The sequence below is a fragment of the Cupressus sempervirens genome, chromosome 3 (genome assembly GCF_028749045.1).
Source record: "Cupressus sempervirens isolate cs-2001-9-10 chromosome 3, ASM2874904v1, whole genome shotgun sequence".
In the NCBI taxonomy this organism is placed as follows: Eukaryota; Viridiplantae; Streptophyta; class Pinopsida; order Cupressales; family Cupressaceae; genus Cupressus; species Cupressus sempervirens.
Genome location: NC_143120.1, coordinates 556,965,931 through 556,985,068, shown reverse-complemented (window position 1 = coordinate 556,985,068; position 19,138 = coordinate 556,965,931). Strand labels below are relative to the sequence as shown.

Sequence of the window (19,138 nt, the reverse complement as noted above, 5' to 3'; positions counted from 1 at the left end):
CCAAGGTCACCATTGAAGGTTGTAAAGCCCAATTTAAGTGCCTACCCTCTATCGGCTATATTATGGTCAAACATGTTTCTATCTCTTCCAATTTGGAAGGAACATTTGAGGATTCCATATGTTCTAATTGCGACCCAAACACGTACAACCAACCAAAATCTTTCTCTTTTTGCAAGTCTCTTAGTTGAGGGCCATTGGATGTATTGTTAAATTCCTTTGAAAAGAAGTTGTTTTTCAAATATTCCATTGTGCTATTTCCCAATCTAATACACACTTCCCCTGTAGATCGCTACTATAATGACCTGTCTGAACTAAGTTTGCTTACTGCCTTGAAATACTGTTAACCCATATTCCTAAGTTGTTTTTTAAATACTATTCTACTACTTAATTCCCCGAAAAAATACATTGTTGGACTCTATAAAAAAAGTTCAGATTATATAGGCTACCTACACCATTTCCTCCACAACCTCCTCCAATATCATTCCGTGGGACTTCGTTACTTTGGGCAAACCTCAAAATTGCGCTCAGTCATACATTTGAAGTCTGGATTTGTTTGCCATGGAATGAACAGAGGTAAGGATCTCTTCAACACACAATTCACATCTCACTGAAATCAAAGATTTATTTCTGAAAATTCCATGATTTCAGAAAGTCTTCCACACTTGTGTACCCAGCAATTAGCAACACAAGCCAACCTTCTTTTTCGTAGCTCATACAGACTCCACATCAAGCACACTTCTCTTGAGACTGGATTGATGTCATTTGTATTTAAACTGACCAAGGATATAGTAAGAATGATTTTCTTGCATTAAGGAACAACCATGACTCCAAACGAATTCGACAACTGTCACAAATTCTAATAGGCGCTTAGAATGTTCATCGAGAAAAATATAGTTATCAGTGAAAGTGATCACAGCAGTAATTTGATTGATACTCTAGTTTTTGGACTTCACAACAATTCAGATGTATGCTTTGTTGTGATACTGCAGACTATATTCTATCGAGTATAACTTTAAACACGTCAGCTTCTGCTCGTCCCGCCTGTTCTTTCTTTCCCAATTTGCAATTACGGCAGGTCCTATTTTACTCCCAAAATGTCTTCTAAGATATCTGACAGCAACTCCAGATGTGTTCATTGGAAGATGCACAAATAAAGCTCGGCCTATACATTTGAATTTGAATATTTTAAGTCTTACCAATATCAATCTTCACTCCAACATGGCTCATCATTCACGGCTTTGCTCCATCCATTACAAAATGGAGAAATACTTAGGACTAGCTATCAAAGTGTCTTTACAAAATACAAACAATCACTTCCAACTAATACCCACCTTGCCAATCTGTAATGACCCCAATTATATGTTAGGAATAAAGACTTGTAACTTCAACAATGGGAAACTTGTTTTGCTAAATTCTTTAGAACATAACCTAGATTCTCTTCATAGCATACAAGAACCAAATTATTGGTCCAATCTATATAAATTTAATGAACTTTTCTACTTCCTTAATTGTTTAAGTGTCATACACAAAATTAATAGGGATATGGAACTCCCTTGTGACAATTTGTTGTTATGTATTTTAGATTGTAATGTATTGATTGGTAATGGATTCAAAATGATGCATGTACGAGATATGACTTATCCCTTTATACTACGTAAATGACCATCCTTTATGGACATGTGTATATTTTCAATTACAATGTGACTCTTTCATGTTTACTACCAAGTAATATTACTTCCTTATTGAATTTCCTTCCACATTATATATATATGTGTGTGTGTGTGTGTGTGTGTGTATTTAATGCTAGATATGTTTATCAGTTGTTCTTAGTATGTCTTCTTAGTCTCTTTTCATTGGTGATGTTTTATACTGCATCCAATAGGCTTAATCGTATTGTGTAGTTGCTTCTTCCATTTCTTTTGTAATGTTATATATTCCCTTCTATCAGCCCAAATATATTTCTATGTTGATTCCTCCTCCAAGTCTCTACCTCTATGCTTCTCTTATGCTATTATTGTTGAACTTCTCATATGATATTTAACATCAGCACTAATTGTCTTGAATCTACGTCACCACATACCCCTATATGAAATTGCACATTGTATTCATACAATCAATATTCTTATATTGATTTTGTTTGACTTCTTGAGATCACTTCTTTTTTCTTTGTCTGGATACGTGAGGGATAAATGACAGTGACTCAAATGTAGATTCCACCTCTATTCCCTGAACGAATGTTTTATATTGCTTCTTATTGTCTTTGCACTGTGATAGGTGTATATCTGGCAAAGTTGTATACCAACGTGGAGTGGGTGATGAAGTAGTGAATCAGATTATCTACTCTATCCTTACATGTGTTAATTGAATATGTTCTCCTTAACTGCTTCTTGTATATTCCACTATCATCGATTTCTCATACAAACTATTTGTCTCAATAAGAATTGCATAGGCATCATTCTCTTTCATATTCAATGCTTCTTACTGATACTCATTCCCCATTCGTGCCTAAGATTTTCTGATTCGATGGTAATAATTGGCTAGAGCTTTGTGACTGCTAAGACATGGTGATTCGATTCACTAACTTAAAAGTCATGTCTATGGATTCATCCTTTGTTTCCAATTCATGTCATGTTACAAATAACATATCTTTGTTTAGCCGGCTATAGACTCCCTAGATGTGCTCCTCGGTTTCTTTCTGACGAATGCCCCAAACATTACCGTCTATCCTATCCTTTCTTTCCTAGACTGTCGTCAATAATGGTCTCCATTTTCCTCGCTTATCAGTTCATGGTTTACTGAGACTGATATAATGTATCTAATCGGATGTTTCCAAATTTAATATTAAGACTCCTTATGCAATTGATTCTTCATTGGCCTGAGACCACATAGTAATTGCTCCTCCTCCGCTCGTCTATGTCCTCCATACGGCATGAACCAGATTTCCATTGTCTTTGACTTGCTGGAGTTGACATTGATAACCCTATTCCTCATGTATTTAATCTCTGATCGTTGGTTATCGCCCCCGCCCCCCCCGTATTTCATTCCATATTCTTCTTATATATGAACATGGCTAAAAGGTTGTGACCTTTCATTTTGTTGGTTTAACTATAATAAAAGGATTTGATTAATATATATTTAAATTTTAAATTTTATAGTATATAAAGTATTTGTATTATTATATTTAATTTTCATTACATTAATGATTTATTATATTATAATAGTAATAGATTTAATATATTTGTTTATATTTTAGTTATAATGTATTAATTCAACATTATAAATAATTTTATTTTTACTATCATTATATATTTAATAACTTTTATTGTAGGAAAATAGGGGACATGACACAATCTTATCTTTGAATGAGTGGCATATTGTATCAAATGCCTATTTATTCTGACCACCTTCCCATTATCGATGGGCGTTACAACCACTAACCCACCCAATGATAATAAGGGAGCATTAAACTGTTACCTCCAATTCTTCATCTTCACCATAATCATGTATATGGTTTCAATTCAAATGCTACAAAAGAAAGGTTCGTGTAAATTCTATGACTTGATTGCAGCTATTGTTTCCAGCACAGACTGTCTCGGAGGATCTCACATTGCCTAAATCAAACTGTTTGGAATTGTTGTTGTCTTCCATTCACGATGACACCTTCACCATTACTCTTCACCTTAATATTCGTTCTCTATCTAGCGTAGATACTATATCCCCTGCAAAGAATGTGAAGCAACATTTCTATTATCTATTTTCTAGTTTTGTTTATAATCATTATTTTTTAAATTTTTAACCCCTCAATGCCAGAGAAGAACTCCTTCGGTTACATCCTATAATCACCAACTGTCGTTACCTATGTTGCCTATGTCAAGCTAGGACACGTTACAATTTAGTGGGAGACACGAATGAGAGAACGGGTTATGTTTCTGGTTTGCTCAATTCTTCTCTTAAAATTGTTGCGATTCACATAGATAAATGGATCCCCTCCCAGTAATTTCTTCAAATGCTATCGATAATGACCATTCAACAAAAACTAGAGTACCCAACTATTTATCTTCTAACTACAGTCACTCGAATATTTTCCTGGTAGCAAGAGACAGTAGATATGGTTACCATATAGGCAATATCCCAATTTTTCCACCAAATATTGATGAATGAGTCTCCTACAAATAGACTTCTAATTGAGTAATGAATGTGACTCAATCTTGATGATTTTAATTTATTTCTCTTTCAAGTAAGGTTTGAAACTCATCTACGATACAATATTAAAACTATCAATTCAAGCAATACCCGCACAGTGCGACGTTTGTCTATGGATTTTATTTATCAAAATATTTCAACTTGTATTAAATAGATATATCCCCCAACTGCTCATACTCGACCCTACAAGTATTCCGCCTACTTGGAATCGTTTGAATAAACTAATCAAGATCTCACTTCACTCCAGTAATGGTTTCTTTGGGTCACAAGAGTATATGCAGTAATATTACCACTATCACGCCTTCCTTCAATCACAAGCAGAAGTTCATAGCATGGGAAAAATATTTTGCTTCCACACTATAGTTGAAACCCATACTTTTTCTCCACACAATAATTTCACCTGTCGTCAAATAAAAAATATTTCCCTGCTACTACAGTCCGTTGGCTTAGAAGATGACATTGAACTCTGCATTGAATAGATTCGCTTGATGTCCAACATCCAAGCTAAGGTTAACCCCGTGATCTTTCTTCGGCCTATAGTCTCAAAGTCAACTACTAAATCCAATATCCTCTGTGAGATTTGGCACAAAAATCCTTCAGAAACATTCAATTAATTTGGCTCCCAAATTTTTTGTTACTTGAAAACCCACCAGATGATAAGAAAAAACTGCTCTTAATAAAACTTCTTAAAGTTTGTTTTTGAATAGGAATTTCTGATAAACCTTTCTCTGAAAATTGTTTTTGTACAACTTCACAGGATGGCAAGCTTTTTAACTCTGATAAACAAATTTCCAATAACCACACAAGCTAGCAAAATACAAGCTCTGATACCACTGTAATATACCGAAAAGGATATCTACCCGATTTTATCTCAAGATAATTATCAGAACATAAACATATGAAGATGTATTATAAACTAACAATATAAACCAGTAGATTCTCATAAAATACCTTAAAATATTTACTGCATTATACATCAGCAATACAATAACTAGCACTCAAAAGTCCAATCTTAAACACAATTTTACAGTCAGATTGGAAAACTAAGAAAAGAACCTGTAAGCACATGCAGACACCTGATGTGACATCTCCACGGCCAATAGGTGTACATCTACTGTCTATCGGCACGAGGGTTTGCATTCTCACACTCGACAAAAGCTGAAGCTTTACAAATGACTCTCTCAAGAGAGAAACTGAAATCTGAATCATAAACCAAGCATGAAGAAATGAGCTTCTGCTCCTCCTTTTAAAGACCCAACTTGTGACTCTTCAGCTTCTGTATTCTTGTCCCTGTCCTTTTAATTAAAATTGACTTAATAATTCTGTATTAAGTCCTCAAAGGTCCTATATGGGGGTTGGCCTATCAATTTTCAATGTCCTAAAAGAGAGGACATTACAGTACAACAGCTGAGCTCCTACTTAGAATACATCGGATTATCTTCTAAGGCTCCAATGACAACACAGAGCACCCACTCCAGATCACAGCTTCAAATCATCCTTCCTCAATAAAAATGAAATACTAATTAGTTTGCTGAAACTGCAGCAATCAGGTACATGAGTTTAATCACCACAAGCAAACAAGCTCTTTCCAATAACACCTCAGACATAATCCATACAATCTCAGAATGATACTAAACTACCAGTAACACCCTCTCATCCACATATAGTTCATGCTAAAACTCAACTTCTCTACTATTGCTTGCCTTACTTTTATGTAAGATTACCACCCAGTTAAAAAAGGATTCTATATTGTCAATCTCCACTTCAGATACTAAGTAACATCTATACCCCCTTTCGGGACTCTTCTCATCATAATTCAAAAATGGCCTGGTCCGTGAAAAACGCCTGTCATCTACTCACGAAACTTATTGTTGAATGTTAGTAGAAGAAATCTCTCCAAACTTACTGCTGAAGAAAACCAGTCATTTGCTCACCAAACTTCTGACAGCAGTTACATTTCTTCACCCACAGAGATTCCTCCAACCATAGTTTCATTTCTTCACCCACATAGATTCCTCTGACCAGCAGTTACAGCAGTTACGTTTCAGATCTGAGATTGGAAGGGAATTTGATTTGCTTCAGATCAGTTACAGCAGTTATCATGAAGCTGGCATCAATCCTTAATGACACAAGTTAAAAGCTCAAGTCAAGGTTATTGCATAGATTTCGTAGATATCAGACGCCACATTGGATTGGCATGATACTAAAATTCCAAACTTCCATACTTCTTTTTGTCTTCAAAGGATATACATATTTGCAATTGCTGTCCTTATAAAGTCAGAACCTTTCACCATTATTCGCTTTTGAGAGATTGCAACACGTGTATTTTGACATCAGTGTAAAATATCAACAAAATCCCAATACATGCAAAAGATATAAGAGATTGTTGTGAGGAAGAATATGCTGCTACAAGAAAGAATATGTCATGTTAAAAGAATTCATCAAATGTTTGACATTGCTAAAAGAAGGTAAGCATCACCAAGAACGGAAAGAAAAGTGAGTTACATTACTTTTAGAAGTGTACAAGAAAAGAATGTCCGAGGCAATGTTACCTGAAGACACATTTCCAACATAAATGGACCCATCCAGGAATTGAGGACATCCTGGAAGCTCAGAAACTTCCAGAAGCCTGGCTGCCCATAGAATTAATGCTTAAATTTTGATGTGTTTGACTTCCACTCCCATGTGAACTCTCAATTAATATTACTTAACACTAACATTATATGCTAAGGTTCTATAATGTATATAAGCATGCTTTATTCATGTTTTCATATGAATATTTGAGCTTTTCCTATATATTTTAAATTCTCCCTATTTTTAATATAGCTGTCCCCCCTGTCGTCCCCTGCTCGAAGAAAAAAAAAACTGTCCTCGATACCCGTTTGCACATCCCGTTCTGCAAACATGGGGTAACATAGGTTTGAGGATGTGACAAGATAAATCAAATCTGATTTATGTCATAAAAAGAAAGATTGAATGTGTCATAAAGAGAAGAATTTAATGTGGCATAAAAAGAGAGATTAAATTTGTCATAAAAAGAAAGATTTAATGTGACATAAAAAGAAAGATTATATGTAACATAAAAAGAAAGATTATATGCAAATATAAAAGCAGATTTGATAAGGTTTTGTGATAAGATTAGGGTGCACAAGATATATTAGAAATTTCAAATCTTCTATTTTGAGAATCCAAACAGCGGCACCATTTTTAGTAGTTTTAATTTCTTGGAGAGTTTTAAGGATATGTATAAAATGAAAAAAGGAAAGTGCACTTCAAGAAGATGATTTTTGATGATTAAATTAAAAAACCAGAGATAAAGTGTGATGAAATAAAAAAGAGGAAGTATAGATTTATGTTGATTTAGTAGAACACAGAGAATGTTTATTTGAGCATAATACAAAGAATTGTTTTGTGCAGAGTACATGAGCTTTTCCAAGCTGAGTTTATTAGAGCCCAGCGCCTCAAACTGAGTTGGTGCTTAGAGGGAGTTACTGCTTCTTGTGGGTTGGAGCTCGCATTTGCAAGATCAGTGTCTTATATGGGTTGTTGCCTACTACTTGTAAGAATTAATAAAAGCAATATTTTGCTGTGGTTTTTTCCCTAAAAAGGTTTTTACACTGTACCATATGATTTATAAATTTTCTTTCATTGAACTATCATTCCACTTGTCAAGCTATTGTGACAATATCTTAAAAAGCTTCAAATGTAAATAATACCATCACTGTTACAGTATAATACTCACCTTATTCATCATATTCCACTGTCCAACTTTAGGTTGACAATCTTTCTCCCTGCCTGAATCATGATATTTGAGCTGCTCAAATTCACCATGCATTGAAATGAAAATTCAAATTGTGACAAATCTCTGAAACAATATGAGAAACTCATTGCCGAAAACATTTTAAGAAGCCAAAAAGCTAGAGGTGTTGCCTAAGAGCTTGAAGAGATATAGCCAACTTATTGATACCAGAGGTGCAGGCAAAATCCGTGCTTCAACGGAGGCCAGCTCATCACTTATTTTGATGCCAAATTCTTTGGCGTACTTATCAGTATGATAAGCATTCTGACGCACAGTCTGCAATGCACTTCAATCGTAAGTTATCTTACCTCAAACAAACATTTGTTTTCCTCATTTGACAACAAATTCACTAGATAGAAAGAGGCAAGCTCCATTCAAGCAAATGATCAATTATCCTAAGAAAAATAGATTAAGAGAAATAAACCTTCTTTATGTCTTCCTCCCTTTCTTGAGGGCGTTGACATGTAACTTTCAGCAAAGCTGTAATTTGTCTATCATTTAACTTTTTTGAATAGCGCTGCCCCTCTACTATTTTGCAAATCTATCATTCAGAATTAGATTATTTTGAGCTCAGCATTAACAAACATGAGTTTTTTCAGTAAATACATGACTATTTCTTCTAGTTCAACTCTCTAGTTGTAACTTTTGGTTAAAAAAATGAAACTAAAAATAAACCTCCATTGGCAAATAGTTTGGTCTCTGTGGGTTTCCAACTTGAAGACAAGGGAGTTGAGCATGGCGTATAGTGATCCCATATGTCTCATTAAAATATCCCACTACTGATTTCATAGTTGAATTCTCATCCACCGGGAACCTGTCAATAAAATATTATTGACAATCAAGTCAAGAAAACAATGTCAAAGATCAACTCACAAGAAAAATAAATCTGAGGATGCTAAAAAAAATGCTCACATCAGCTCCTGTGTAGGCTGTGATGTCAATGTAATAATGCGATATTTCCGACGCATGTTTCCTCTGTGCGTTACCTCCACTTTTATACCTCTTAAGACCTTCTTAATCTGATTTTTGTCAAAAATACCAGATATCAAGATAAGAAATCATTAGTCCAAGATTCACTTGTCAGTACATTTTAGAAGTACATTTCATACTAAACAATTAGCAATAGTGATAGAAAGAGCAGTTTATATCTATTTAACAATTTTAAGAGTTCATCATTATGATAAGACTGTTCAACCCAATTAAATATGGTTTTATTGGCATGGATTTTAATTACATGAAATTCTTATAAAATTTTAATTAAAAACTTGCTTTTGTGCACTTGCATGCCATAGTTTTATTAATTATTATTATCCTTTCACTTAAGGACTTTCTTGGCATAATCTCAGCCATTGATCTTGAATTGATTATAAGCACTCAATGTACTTGGAGCCTCTATAAAAGGCTATCTCAAATCATTTGTAAAGAGAGAGAATTGTTGAAATTGTTGCTATAATACTACCAAAAATTATACATAATTCATTGTCGGTTATCATGGTGAATTACTTGTATTGTTTTGGAGCAATGCATAGTTTTACATTTTCTCAGTTACAGTAGGATTTTCTTTCATGTTAAGTAGGAATAGAAGTAGTTGAGGTTAAAGTTTCACCACATCATTAATGATCTCTTACATGCTTGTTGGATAATATATCAATCACAGTGGCAATACAATTACTACAGTAGCATTCGACAGTTCATATATTTATTGTTCATCAGTCAACAGTATTAATATATCAAAGATTAATGAAATGCAAGAGTTTGTTCTAAATATATAGTCTTGTTCTTATTGAACTCTCAGATCAAAACTGAGATCATTGATCAATAACAGTAAACTATATTCTGAAGGATACATATATTTGAGACTCTGGTAAAGTTCTTATCTGATATACACTGAATTAAAGGCAATACCTAATCCATATTCCTTAACACTTACCTCAGAAAGATTTAAGAAAATGGAATACCAAGCTCCAAGTAGATGTCCTTCATGGGAAAATGAGGAAGAATCCATTGACCACCTTTATTTGCAGCCCTTGTTTGAATCAATGCTGGAAATGGCTCCACTCAAAATTGGGGTGGGTATCAGCATTTCAAAGAACTATTACAGACATGCTATAGGCTTTGGCCCCTCCTTAGAAAGGACAACATTTATAGCTCTTTATGAATATGTACACCTTCCATAGTCCAATGGGAATTATGGACGGAACGCAACCGAAGAGCCTTTCAGGATAAGAAGATGAATGTAGAACAACTTCTAATAAAAAATGAGATTTCTATCATTGAACATACCAACACTCAGGGTTTGAATAAACAAAAGGAAACTATAATGTCTCATTGGGAGGAGAACATGAGAGGCAAATGGATAGGTCTAAAATTACCCCCCTTTATAGGAGCAGGGGAAAACTTCTAAAAGCAAATGAGGATTGTGCCAATATGTAATGTCCCTTGAACTATAGCTGAGCCTCACGAACTCCAAGTTGATCAACCTGCTATGTGTGTTAGTATTCTAATGAAGGTATACACATAAATTAATAAGATGGCAAACTAGTTGCTAACATTTATATAGAAAATATGAAATCCTAATCTCTAATCAATTCCTTTCTTAAGGAGGGGACTGTGATTAAATCTCTAAGGTTCCTGGGGAAGTGCTTCCTAGGGCTCTAGTTATTAGAACAGTTCTCCACTAAATGCCATCCTTTCACAGTATGTCCTCTTTTTAAGACCTTATGGATAATCGTATTGATGTACCAAATCATCTTAGGAGAGCATTATACTCATCCTAAGCCTTATGGATAACTTTCTAAGTGTATCCATGCTTTCATATGCATATGGTTTCTATTATACAGACCTTCAGAGATTTTCAATACCTGCCTTGCTTCAGTTCAGCACCCTTGCAGGATTGTGGCTATTGAAGCCCTATAGAGATCCCAGTATCTTTACCTTGATCCCCGAGGGGGAAATTAGAAGAGTCTTCAATTTTTATCTTTCTTTATTATTTCCTTATGAAGTCTGTTTCAGACTGTGATTATTGACTTGCAATGATTTGATTATCCCTTGTTGGCCTCCCACTGATATTCTTTAATTGAATGGAATACTTATGATATGGCTGAGAATTCTGACTGGTAGGTTTCTAAAGATATGTTGAATCTGTCTGCAATCCCAAATGAGAAATGATGTCATTTGATGGCACTTCCAATTTAGACGCTCACTCCAATAGATAGGGACTGATTCAATCTTAATTCATTGATTGTTCCTTCTTAATCTGTTGTATTGGTTAAACTGAAGTCTGCTTCGTTATTCTCCTCTATCCCTTTGCCGCGAGACTTGTGTTCTGTGCTGAAAGACACCTCTCTGTTCCACACACCTAATATAACCCAGACTGCTTATTTTGATCATATTTGTTTGTCGGATATATCTTGGCCACGAATCCGAGTGTATTGCGTTGGCAGTTCTTTCAATATGGACCCAAGTATAGTGTGTTATGTTAGACTACTTCTCCTGAACCGGACTATGTGTTGCGTAGGAATACTGCTCCTGATATTGTTTTTTACAGCTGAATCAGATGTCTATTTCCCGGATGATTCCTCTCTCTGAATTGCGTGTGGCTTTTTAATACCTATTTCTTCCCATGTCTGAGCCAAGAGTCACGACCAAAGTAGTTGGTCGTGACTTTAGTCTTGATTATTAAATATTATAATCCTATAGACTAGTTGTGATGATTAAATTATCTTTGGTGATAACGAGATCATTTATAAAGCTTTATGATTACTTTGATTAAAGATAATAACAATTTCTTATATCATTTATTATATAATTCCTTTTATTATATTCTTAGTCTATTTAGATCTTTAGCTCAAATAATTGAATCTAGAATTAAGTAAGGAATTACAAGGAATGGCTTTATTATTTATTCATTTCATAATTTTAGTAATTTACAACAAAAAAAAGATCATAATTATTTTATAAAATAATTATTGGCTCTATTTTTCGGGGGTCGTCACAATCCCTCCCACTTGATTTTGCTTGTCCTCAAACAATCTGATTGTTTTTGCCTTTTCCCATGAAGCATCTTCCATGGGTAGATTCTTCCATTGAACTAGATATTCTATAATTGTTCTATTTCTCAATTTCGTTCCTCGAGTATCTAAGATAATCTTAGCCTCTAAAATAAGTTGAACTTCGTCATCAAGTGGGGGTAAAACCGTACAAGGTTCTATTTGTTTTCCCAATACTTTCTTAAGTCCTGAGACGTGGAAAATATTGTAGATTCTACTTCCTTCAGGAAGTTGTAGTTCATATGCTACTTCTCTGATTTTTCTTTTTACCGGATATGATCCATAGAATCATGGTTTCATCTTTTCTACTCCACTCTTTTTAATAGATGTTTGTTTATATGGTTGTAATCTCAAAAACACTAAATCCCCAACATCAAATGTCCTTTCGATACGTTTTCTGTCCACATAAATCTTGTGTTGGTTTTGGGCTTGTTGTAGGTTCTCTTTAAGAGTTTTTAAGATATCCATGCTCTATTGAATAAATTCTTGTGCACTTGGTACTCGGCTCTCCTGTAGGATCAAATTTCCAAACATTGATGCCTCAGCCATATAATTTGAATGGCATCATTCGAATGGACATATGATGGGTTGTATTATAGCAGAATTTGCCTAAATGTATCCATTTGATCCATGCCCCTTGCTGTCCAATCACATAGTTCCTCAGTTACCCTTCTAACCATTTGTTTACTATTTCAGTTTGCCTGTCTATTTCAGGATGGTAACTCGTGCTAGGAGTTAAACTAGTTCCTACTAGCTTGAATAGCTCTCGCCAAAACTGGCTAATAAATTTACTATCCCTATCACTGATTATATTTCGTGGAAGTCCATGGAGCCTAAATACTTCTCTGAAAAAATAGTTTTGTTATCTAATGTGCTGATGATTCGATGCTAACTGGAAAGAAATGAGCATATTTTTGGCTAGTCTATCCACCATTACATAAATATTATTCTTCCCTTGGACTTTGGGTAAACCAATTATGAAATCCATCAAAATACTTTCTCATTTCTGATTAGAAATGGGTAATGGTTGTAGTAGTCCTACCGAGAGTGTGTGTTCTACCTTATTCTATTGCCATGTCATGCATTCTTGTACATATTTCTGGACATCTTTCTTCAAGCCTTTCCATGAAAATTTCTCTCTTATCTGTTTATATGTTTTGAAATAATACCCTTGATAGTCGGACAAAGGATTATCATGATATTCCTTTAAGATTGTGTTTTTTAACTTCTGACTAAGGGGTTAGAAACACTCTTCCTTTATGGAGTATAACATCATCTCAAATCTTGAAATCTTCATTTGGCAATTTTCCTTCTAATATTTCACTTGCTTCAAGATCTATGATGTACTAATTAATGATATCTTTTTTCCAATCTCCTGAAATACTGGTAATCATATTGAGATGGGGGCATCGAGATATGGCATCTGCAACTCCGTTATTTACCCCTTTAACATATTCTATGTCAAAATCATATGCTTGAACTCTGCTCACCCACTGTTGTTGTCGATCGTTAAGGTCTTTCTGACTCAGGAAGAAACGTAAGCTATTGTGATCTATCTTCACAAGGAACTAGATAAATAGTAGACTATAGTTTTCTTTCAAACTAGAGGGAGACCAAGCCATATTATATAGAGTCTAGTTGCCGCCCTTCCCACAAACCAAATACTATCGAAATTTAGCTAAAGCATGCATTATGGCTAGCATTTCTCTATCATATATGGAGTAATGTTTTTCAGCTTCTATAAGTTTGTGACACTCAAATGCTATGGGATGTTTCCTTTGCATGAGGACTACTCCAATCCCTTCCCTTGATGCATCACATTGTAATTTGAAGGGCATTGAAAAATCAAGTATGGCTAACACAGGACATGAACCCATAGTTTCTTTCAATTTCTCAAATACTTGATGAGCCTTCTCGTTCCATGAAAAAGGTCCTTTCTTAGTTAAGTTTGTGAGGGGGGCGGCAATCTTAGAGAATTCTATTACAAATCGTTTGTAATAATTGCATAGTCCAACAAATCCCCGAAGCTGAGTTAAGGTTTTCAGCTTCGATCATTCTTTAATAGCCTTGATCTTTTCTTCATCTACACTTACCCCTTCTACATTAATCTTGTGTCCCAAATAAAGAATCTCTTTTAGTCCAAATTCACTTTTTGACATTTTAGTATATAATGATTTGGTCTCTATTATCTTTAGAACTTCTTTGATATGCTACAAATGTTCTTCCCAAGTCTTACTATAAATGAGTATATCATTGAAAGGTATGAGGTGGGATCTTCTTAATTGCTGCCTAAAAATATGGTTGATACATGACCGGAAAGTGGTTGGAGCATTTGTGAGGCCTAAAGGGAGTACTAGAAATTCGAAAATGTTCATAATGACATTTGAATGTTGTCTTTCGAATGTCTTCCTTCCTCATTAGGATTTGGTGGTATCCTGATCTTAGATCAATCTTTGAAAAATATCGAGCACCATGTAATTCATCCATCAATTGATCCATTCTGGGAATCGGGTACCTGTTCTTGATGGTTTTCTTGTTTAAGGCTCTATAATCAATGCACATCGTTATAGTTCCATTTTTTTTTTAACGAGGACTACTGAGGAGGCAAATGGACTACTGCTAGGTTGAATGTGTCCCATTTCTAATAATTCTTTAATAGTTTTTTTTCAATTTCCTCTTTGTATTTATGGGGATGCCTATAAGGGGTTGTTATAACAAGTTTGGCTCCTTCCTCTAATTCTATGGAATGTTCAAAGCCTCTTTTAGTTGGTAAGCCTAGGGGAATATCTTCAAAAATCATTTTATGTTTCTTCAGGATGGTACATATATCTGCATGCATCACCGATTCAATAATGGGTGACTTTTCAAGAATCATACACTTGGCTATCCATTCTCCTTGATCATGCTTAAGGATGTGTTCTATCCTATTGCAAGACACTACTTTGGGTGATCCATTAGGCAGTCCTTTTAATGTTATATATTTTCCTTCATGCTTGAGACACACCTCCAGATTTGGGTTATCAATAGTAAAATGTCCTAAGAAGTCAATCCATGGCATCCCGAGGATGATATCATTTTGTAGTTTCACAACAAAGAAATCTGCTTTTATAGTGTAGTTATTTAGAGAAATTTCTAACTAAGGAATTATCTCCATGCATTGATCAATGGTATCATTGCCCATTATCATCTTGAAGCCTTTAATTTTTTGTGTTTTTCACCTTCTTTTAACCACTAGGTTCTCATTGATGAAGTTGTGAGAGGCTCCTGAATCTATTAATGCAACCACCCCTTGGCCCTTTAACATTCCTTTTACATGAAAAGGTCTCTTCCCACTCTCTTGGGTGACTACAGCTAGTGCTCCAAATTCCTTCTCGTCTATCTTTGTTCTTTTGTTTGGTGCCTCATCCTTGTTTATTTCTTCCATTCTATGGAGTTGTCCCCTCTTACATTGGTGATCTCGAGCCCATGGTTCTTTGCACTTGAAGCGCAAACCTTTCTTAGATAATTCAACCCTATTCTTCATTGCTTCTTTTCTTTGACATTGATGTCTTGGATTCCATTACTCTTTGCAAAAGTAGCATGGTTTATCTTTATTTTCCTTCCTCGATCCTTCTTGTTTGTTTGGATTTTTAGGGGGTCAACTTCTGAATTTTTCTTTAGATACATTAGGTTCCACTTTTCTAGCCTTTTGGATGGCTTCTTCCACTATTTGAGATTCTAAGGGGTTAATTATATTTTTGATAGAGTCTTTTAGGCCTTCAACAAATTGGTATGCAAGCCTTCTTTGGGATAAGTCAGGGACCATGACCGAAAGTTCTTGGAACTCATTAGAAAAATCTTCTACAGTTTCGTGTTGTTTTAAATGGGTTAGTTCTTTGAAGTACCATTCAAGTTCGATATGGTTGAATCATTTGATAAGCTTTTGGGAGAATTCGTGGTAAGAGTCATGTTTTGATGGCCTAAAGAGAGTTGCTAATCTGAAAATTTCCGCAAGCCCAAAAAAACATTTCCCTCTCATGCATGCTCTCAACTGTGTTTCTGATAATCAATATGTTTCTTGCTTCAAAACATCTCTTTCTTTTCTGATCTGAAATTAAATGAATGGTTCGTATTCTTATCTTCATCTGTGATTCTGTTGACACCTCCAAAAGATGTGCATCAACTTGATCATTCTGATGACTTGAAAATTCGGATTTTACCAAATGATTCTCTTTAATTTCATTGTCACATACATCCTAAAACTCATTCTATAGCGCAATGCTCTCCTGCATGACCTCCCGCGGCGTACTTCCCGTCTGCCGCAACCACCATTTTTGCTCTCGCATGGCTCCATGGCTCCTTGCGTGACCTGCGCGACCTCCGTCATTTCAGTGAGTCGAAAGGGTTTTCGCTGTGATTGACAGTGTTGTTTTCACCCGACTTGTTTTCTTCCTTCGTCGCGGGTTTCTGCTTACGTGACGACTGCATCCAAAACCATGGCTCCTCCGATGTTGTTTGTGCCTCTTGTGCTCCACATTCCCTTGCTTCTGTCTGTGTAGTTATTCTTTCGTGGTCGTAGCGTCATGGGTTTTTGCCAGGTGTTTTTGCTTTCAGTCAACGTGGTTTTTTCCAAGTGTTTTTGCTTCCTGTTGGGCCGGTTGTTCTCTGCAAAACGTGGGCTTCTCAGCAAGCCGTTGTTGTTCTGCTTGTTGGGGTTTTTCTTCTACATACCGTAGGTGCCTTACCTCTTGTCTCTAATTGGTCTGCGGATCTTCCTTGCCTTTATTTGGTCTGTGGTTTCATTATGGAGGACGGTAGTGATTCAGGATCAACCCATGGATAGCAACTCAACGCCTATCAGAGGCGGCTATGTGATAGGATCTCCACACTAGAATTAGACAACCTGCAGTTGAAGGAACAAGTTGCCTCTCTTTCAATTATCATTTCTAAATTGAAGAATGCCACAACCTCCAATGCAGCCCAATCTCATAGTTTTTCTGATACCTTTACTATTGAAACTGCTAGTTTGCAAACTAGTATCAACTCCATTATTTTACAACTGGAAGGACTGGATTCCATCAAAGAACAGTAAGCTATCATTGCAGCTAAACATTCCTCTCTTGTATCGGAAACAGAATTGAAGGTCAAGTCATGAGCATCTCTTTGTAGTAATACAGGCTCTCAACCTCTGGCTAATATTAATAAAATGGTACAAGGTAAGATCGAGGATGAGAGGTTGAGACGGGTTTGTGAGCTTAACTTGCGTGTTCGTGGGCTTCCCTCTACTCATGATCCTCTTGCTACTAGACGTTCTTTTCTTTGTGACTAACTTGGTCTTACTGACATCATGGTGGATAGGTTTTGGTTTGGTCATGGTGATGTTCTTTATATTAGATTCCTTTCACTTGCTAATAGACTCTGGGCTCTTCGTACTAAGAGAAAGCTCTTCTCTCTTTCTTCTAAAATCTTCTTAGATGAAGATCTCACGAAGGCTCAAGTTTTAGAGCTCAAACAAGCTCGCAAAGTTGTTGCAGATGCGAGGTGGGATGGCAAGTGGGCAGTTATCAGAAACTTGAAAGTAGTTATTAGAGATTCCGCTCCCAGTGGTTGGAAAGAGAGACAGGCCCCCAAGGCCAAATGATGGTCCCACCAGCAATCGGACAAGAGGGAGACCCCCACTTGCTCCCTTCTTGTTAACTGTTGGAATGGTAATGGTTCTTTATGGTCATTACCTGGTCTTCTTTGTGATGTTGTTGATACCATTGATATTCTTGTTATTACCGAGACTCACGAGAGTCCCACACGTCCTCTTCCAGGTGTTACTGGTTTTCAGTGGTTATCCATTTGTCGTGATGAGGTTTGTGTTTCTGGAGGCGTATGGGGTTTGGGTGGTGTTGCTTGTTTGATTAAGGATAATATTTTCAGTAACACTTCTATTGTACACTCAAACATGTTTGCCAGATTTATGTGGGTCCATATTGACCGTAAGTGTCATCGCTAGAGAGATCTTTATTTGGCTGCTTGCTACTTTCCACCGGCCTCCTCTCACTATGCTATTCATGCTACCGATGATGAGGACCCTTATATTGATCTTTGTGAGACCATTTCTCAGTTCGCTATTCTAGGGGACATTTTACTCAGGGACTTCAACGCGAGAACCAGAACACTCCAGACTCCACTTTATGATCGCAGTTCAAACTCCATATGTTCCACTGAGATTGATCCTGCCTTTTTAGGGTTTCAAAGGTGTTTTGAGCATGCATGGGCCGTTATCCAAGTATGGCAGACATTTGTTGCGCTTTTGTGAGTCTTCTAGCTTGGTGATCTTGAACAGCCTCTCCTACTTTCAAGGTTCTGAGATCTTTACTTGTTGGCCTCATGGGGGTGGCACTAGTGTCGTTGATTACGCTCTGACCTGTCCCTCCTTCATTTCGAGTATCTGCAGTTTCACCATTTTGCGCCTTCCTTGGGTTGATCACGCTCTCCTCAATACTCATATTAGCCTCTCCCCTCTCTTGTCTCCTCGTCATTCTTCTTCTATCACTGCTTGTTCGCCCATTCGTTTCCATTTTCTCGATGGTGATGGTGACCTCTATTCTGCTCATCTCTCAAGATTCCTCAACCCTTCATGCTTCTCGGACTCGTGCGAGGCCGCCTCCATGTTTGACTTGCTCACATCGGCTATCCTTAAATGTACCACCCTTTCCATTCCTCATTGTCCCCCTTTGCTCCTTCATAGCAAGCATCATAATACCTGCCCCATGAACCAGTGGTTCAATTCGGACTGCAAATCTTTCCATCGTCTTTTGAGATCTGCTTTTGAGGTTCACTCCATCGACTTTGCCAGTATCTACTCGTCTAATCTCCGTTTGCTTTGGAATAAGAAGCATAACTTTGTTCCTTCTAAGTGCAAATCTCTTTGCTCCACGCTGATTTGCAATCCCCAACTCTTTTGGCGCACTGTTTTCCCCCATACCCCTCTGCCCTCCATCCTCGACTTTCACTCCCTCACCTCGCACACCACGGCTCTTTACGACATTCCTGGGCAGCCTTCCATTCACCCCCCTTCACCTCCTTTCATCCACCTTTTCACCCCTTCCCACATTTA

At 36.4% G+C, this 19,138-nt stretch overlaps 1 protein-coding gene across 5 annotated transcripts in view; it reads right to left on the bottom strand.

The window, feature by feature from the left end:
- The window catches only part of LOC149567638 (protein argonaute PNH1-like), a 164,546-nt gene that overhangs the window by 49,666 nt on the left and 95,742 nt on the right, over positions 1 to 19,138 (bottom strand). For all 5 annotated transcript variants that reach the window (XR_016362452.1, XM_089820887.1, XM_089820886.1 and 2 more), the window contains exons 7-11: positions 8,915 to 9,021; positions 8,678 to 8,816; positions 8,427 to 8,543; positions 8,171 to 8,278; positions 7,946 to 8,017 (exon numbers count right to left, since the gene is read on the bottom strand). Coding sequence is in view for 4 of the 5 variants with exons in the window: in XM_089820887.1 (XP_089677013.1) it covers positions 7,946 to 8,017; positions 8,171 to 8,278; positions 8,427 to 8,543; positions 8,678 to 8,816; positions 8,915 to 9,021 (543 nt within the window). In the remaining variant the exon portion in view is untranslated. The remainder of the gene's footprint in view (positions 1 to 7,945; positions 8,018 to 8,170; positions 8,279 to 8,426; positions 8,544 to 8,677; positions 8,817 to 8,914; positions 9,022 to 19,138) is intronic.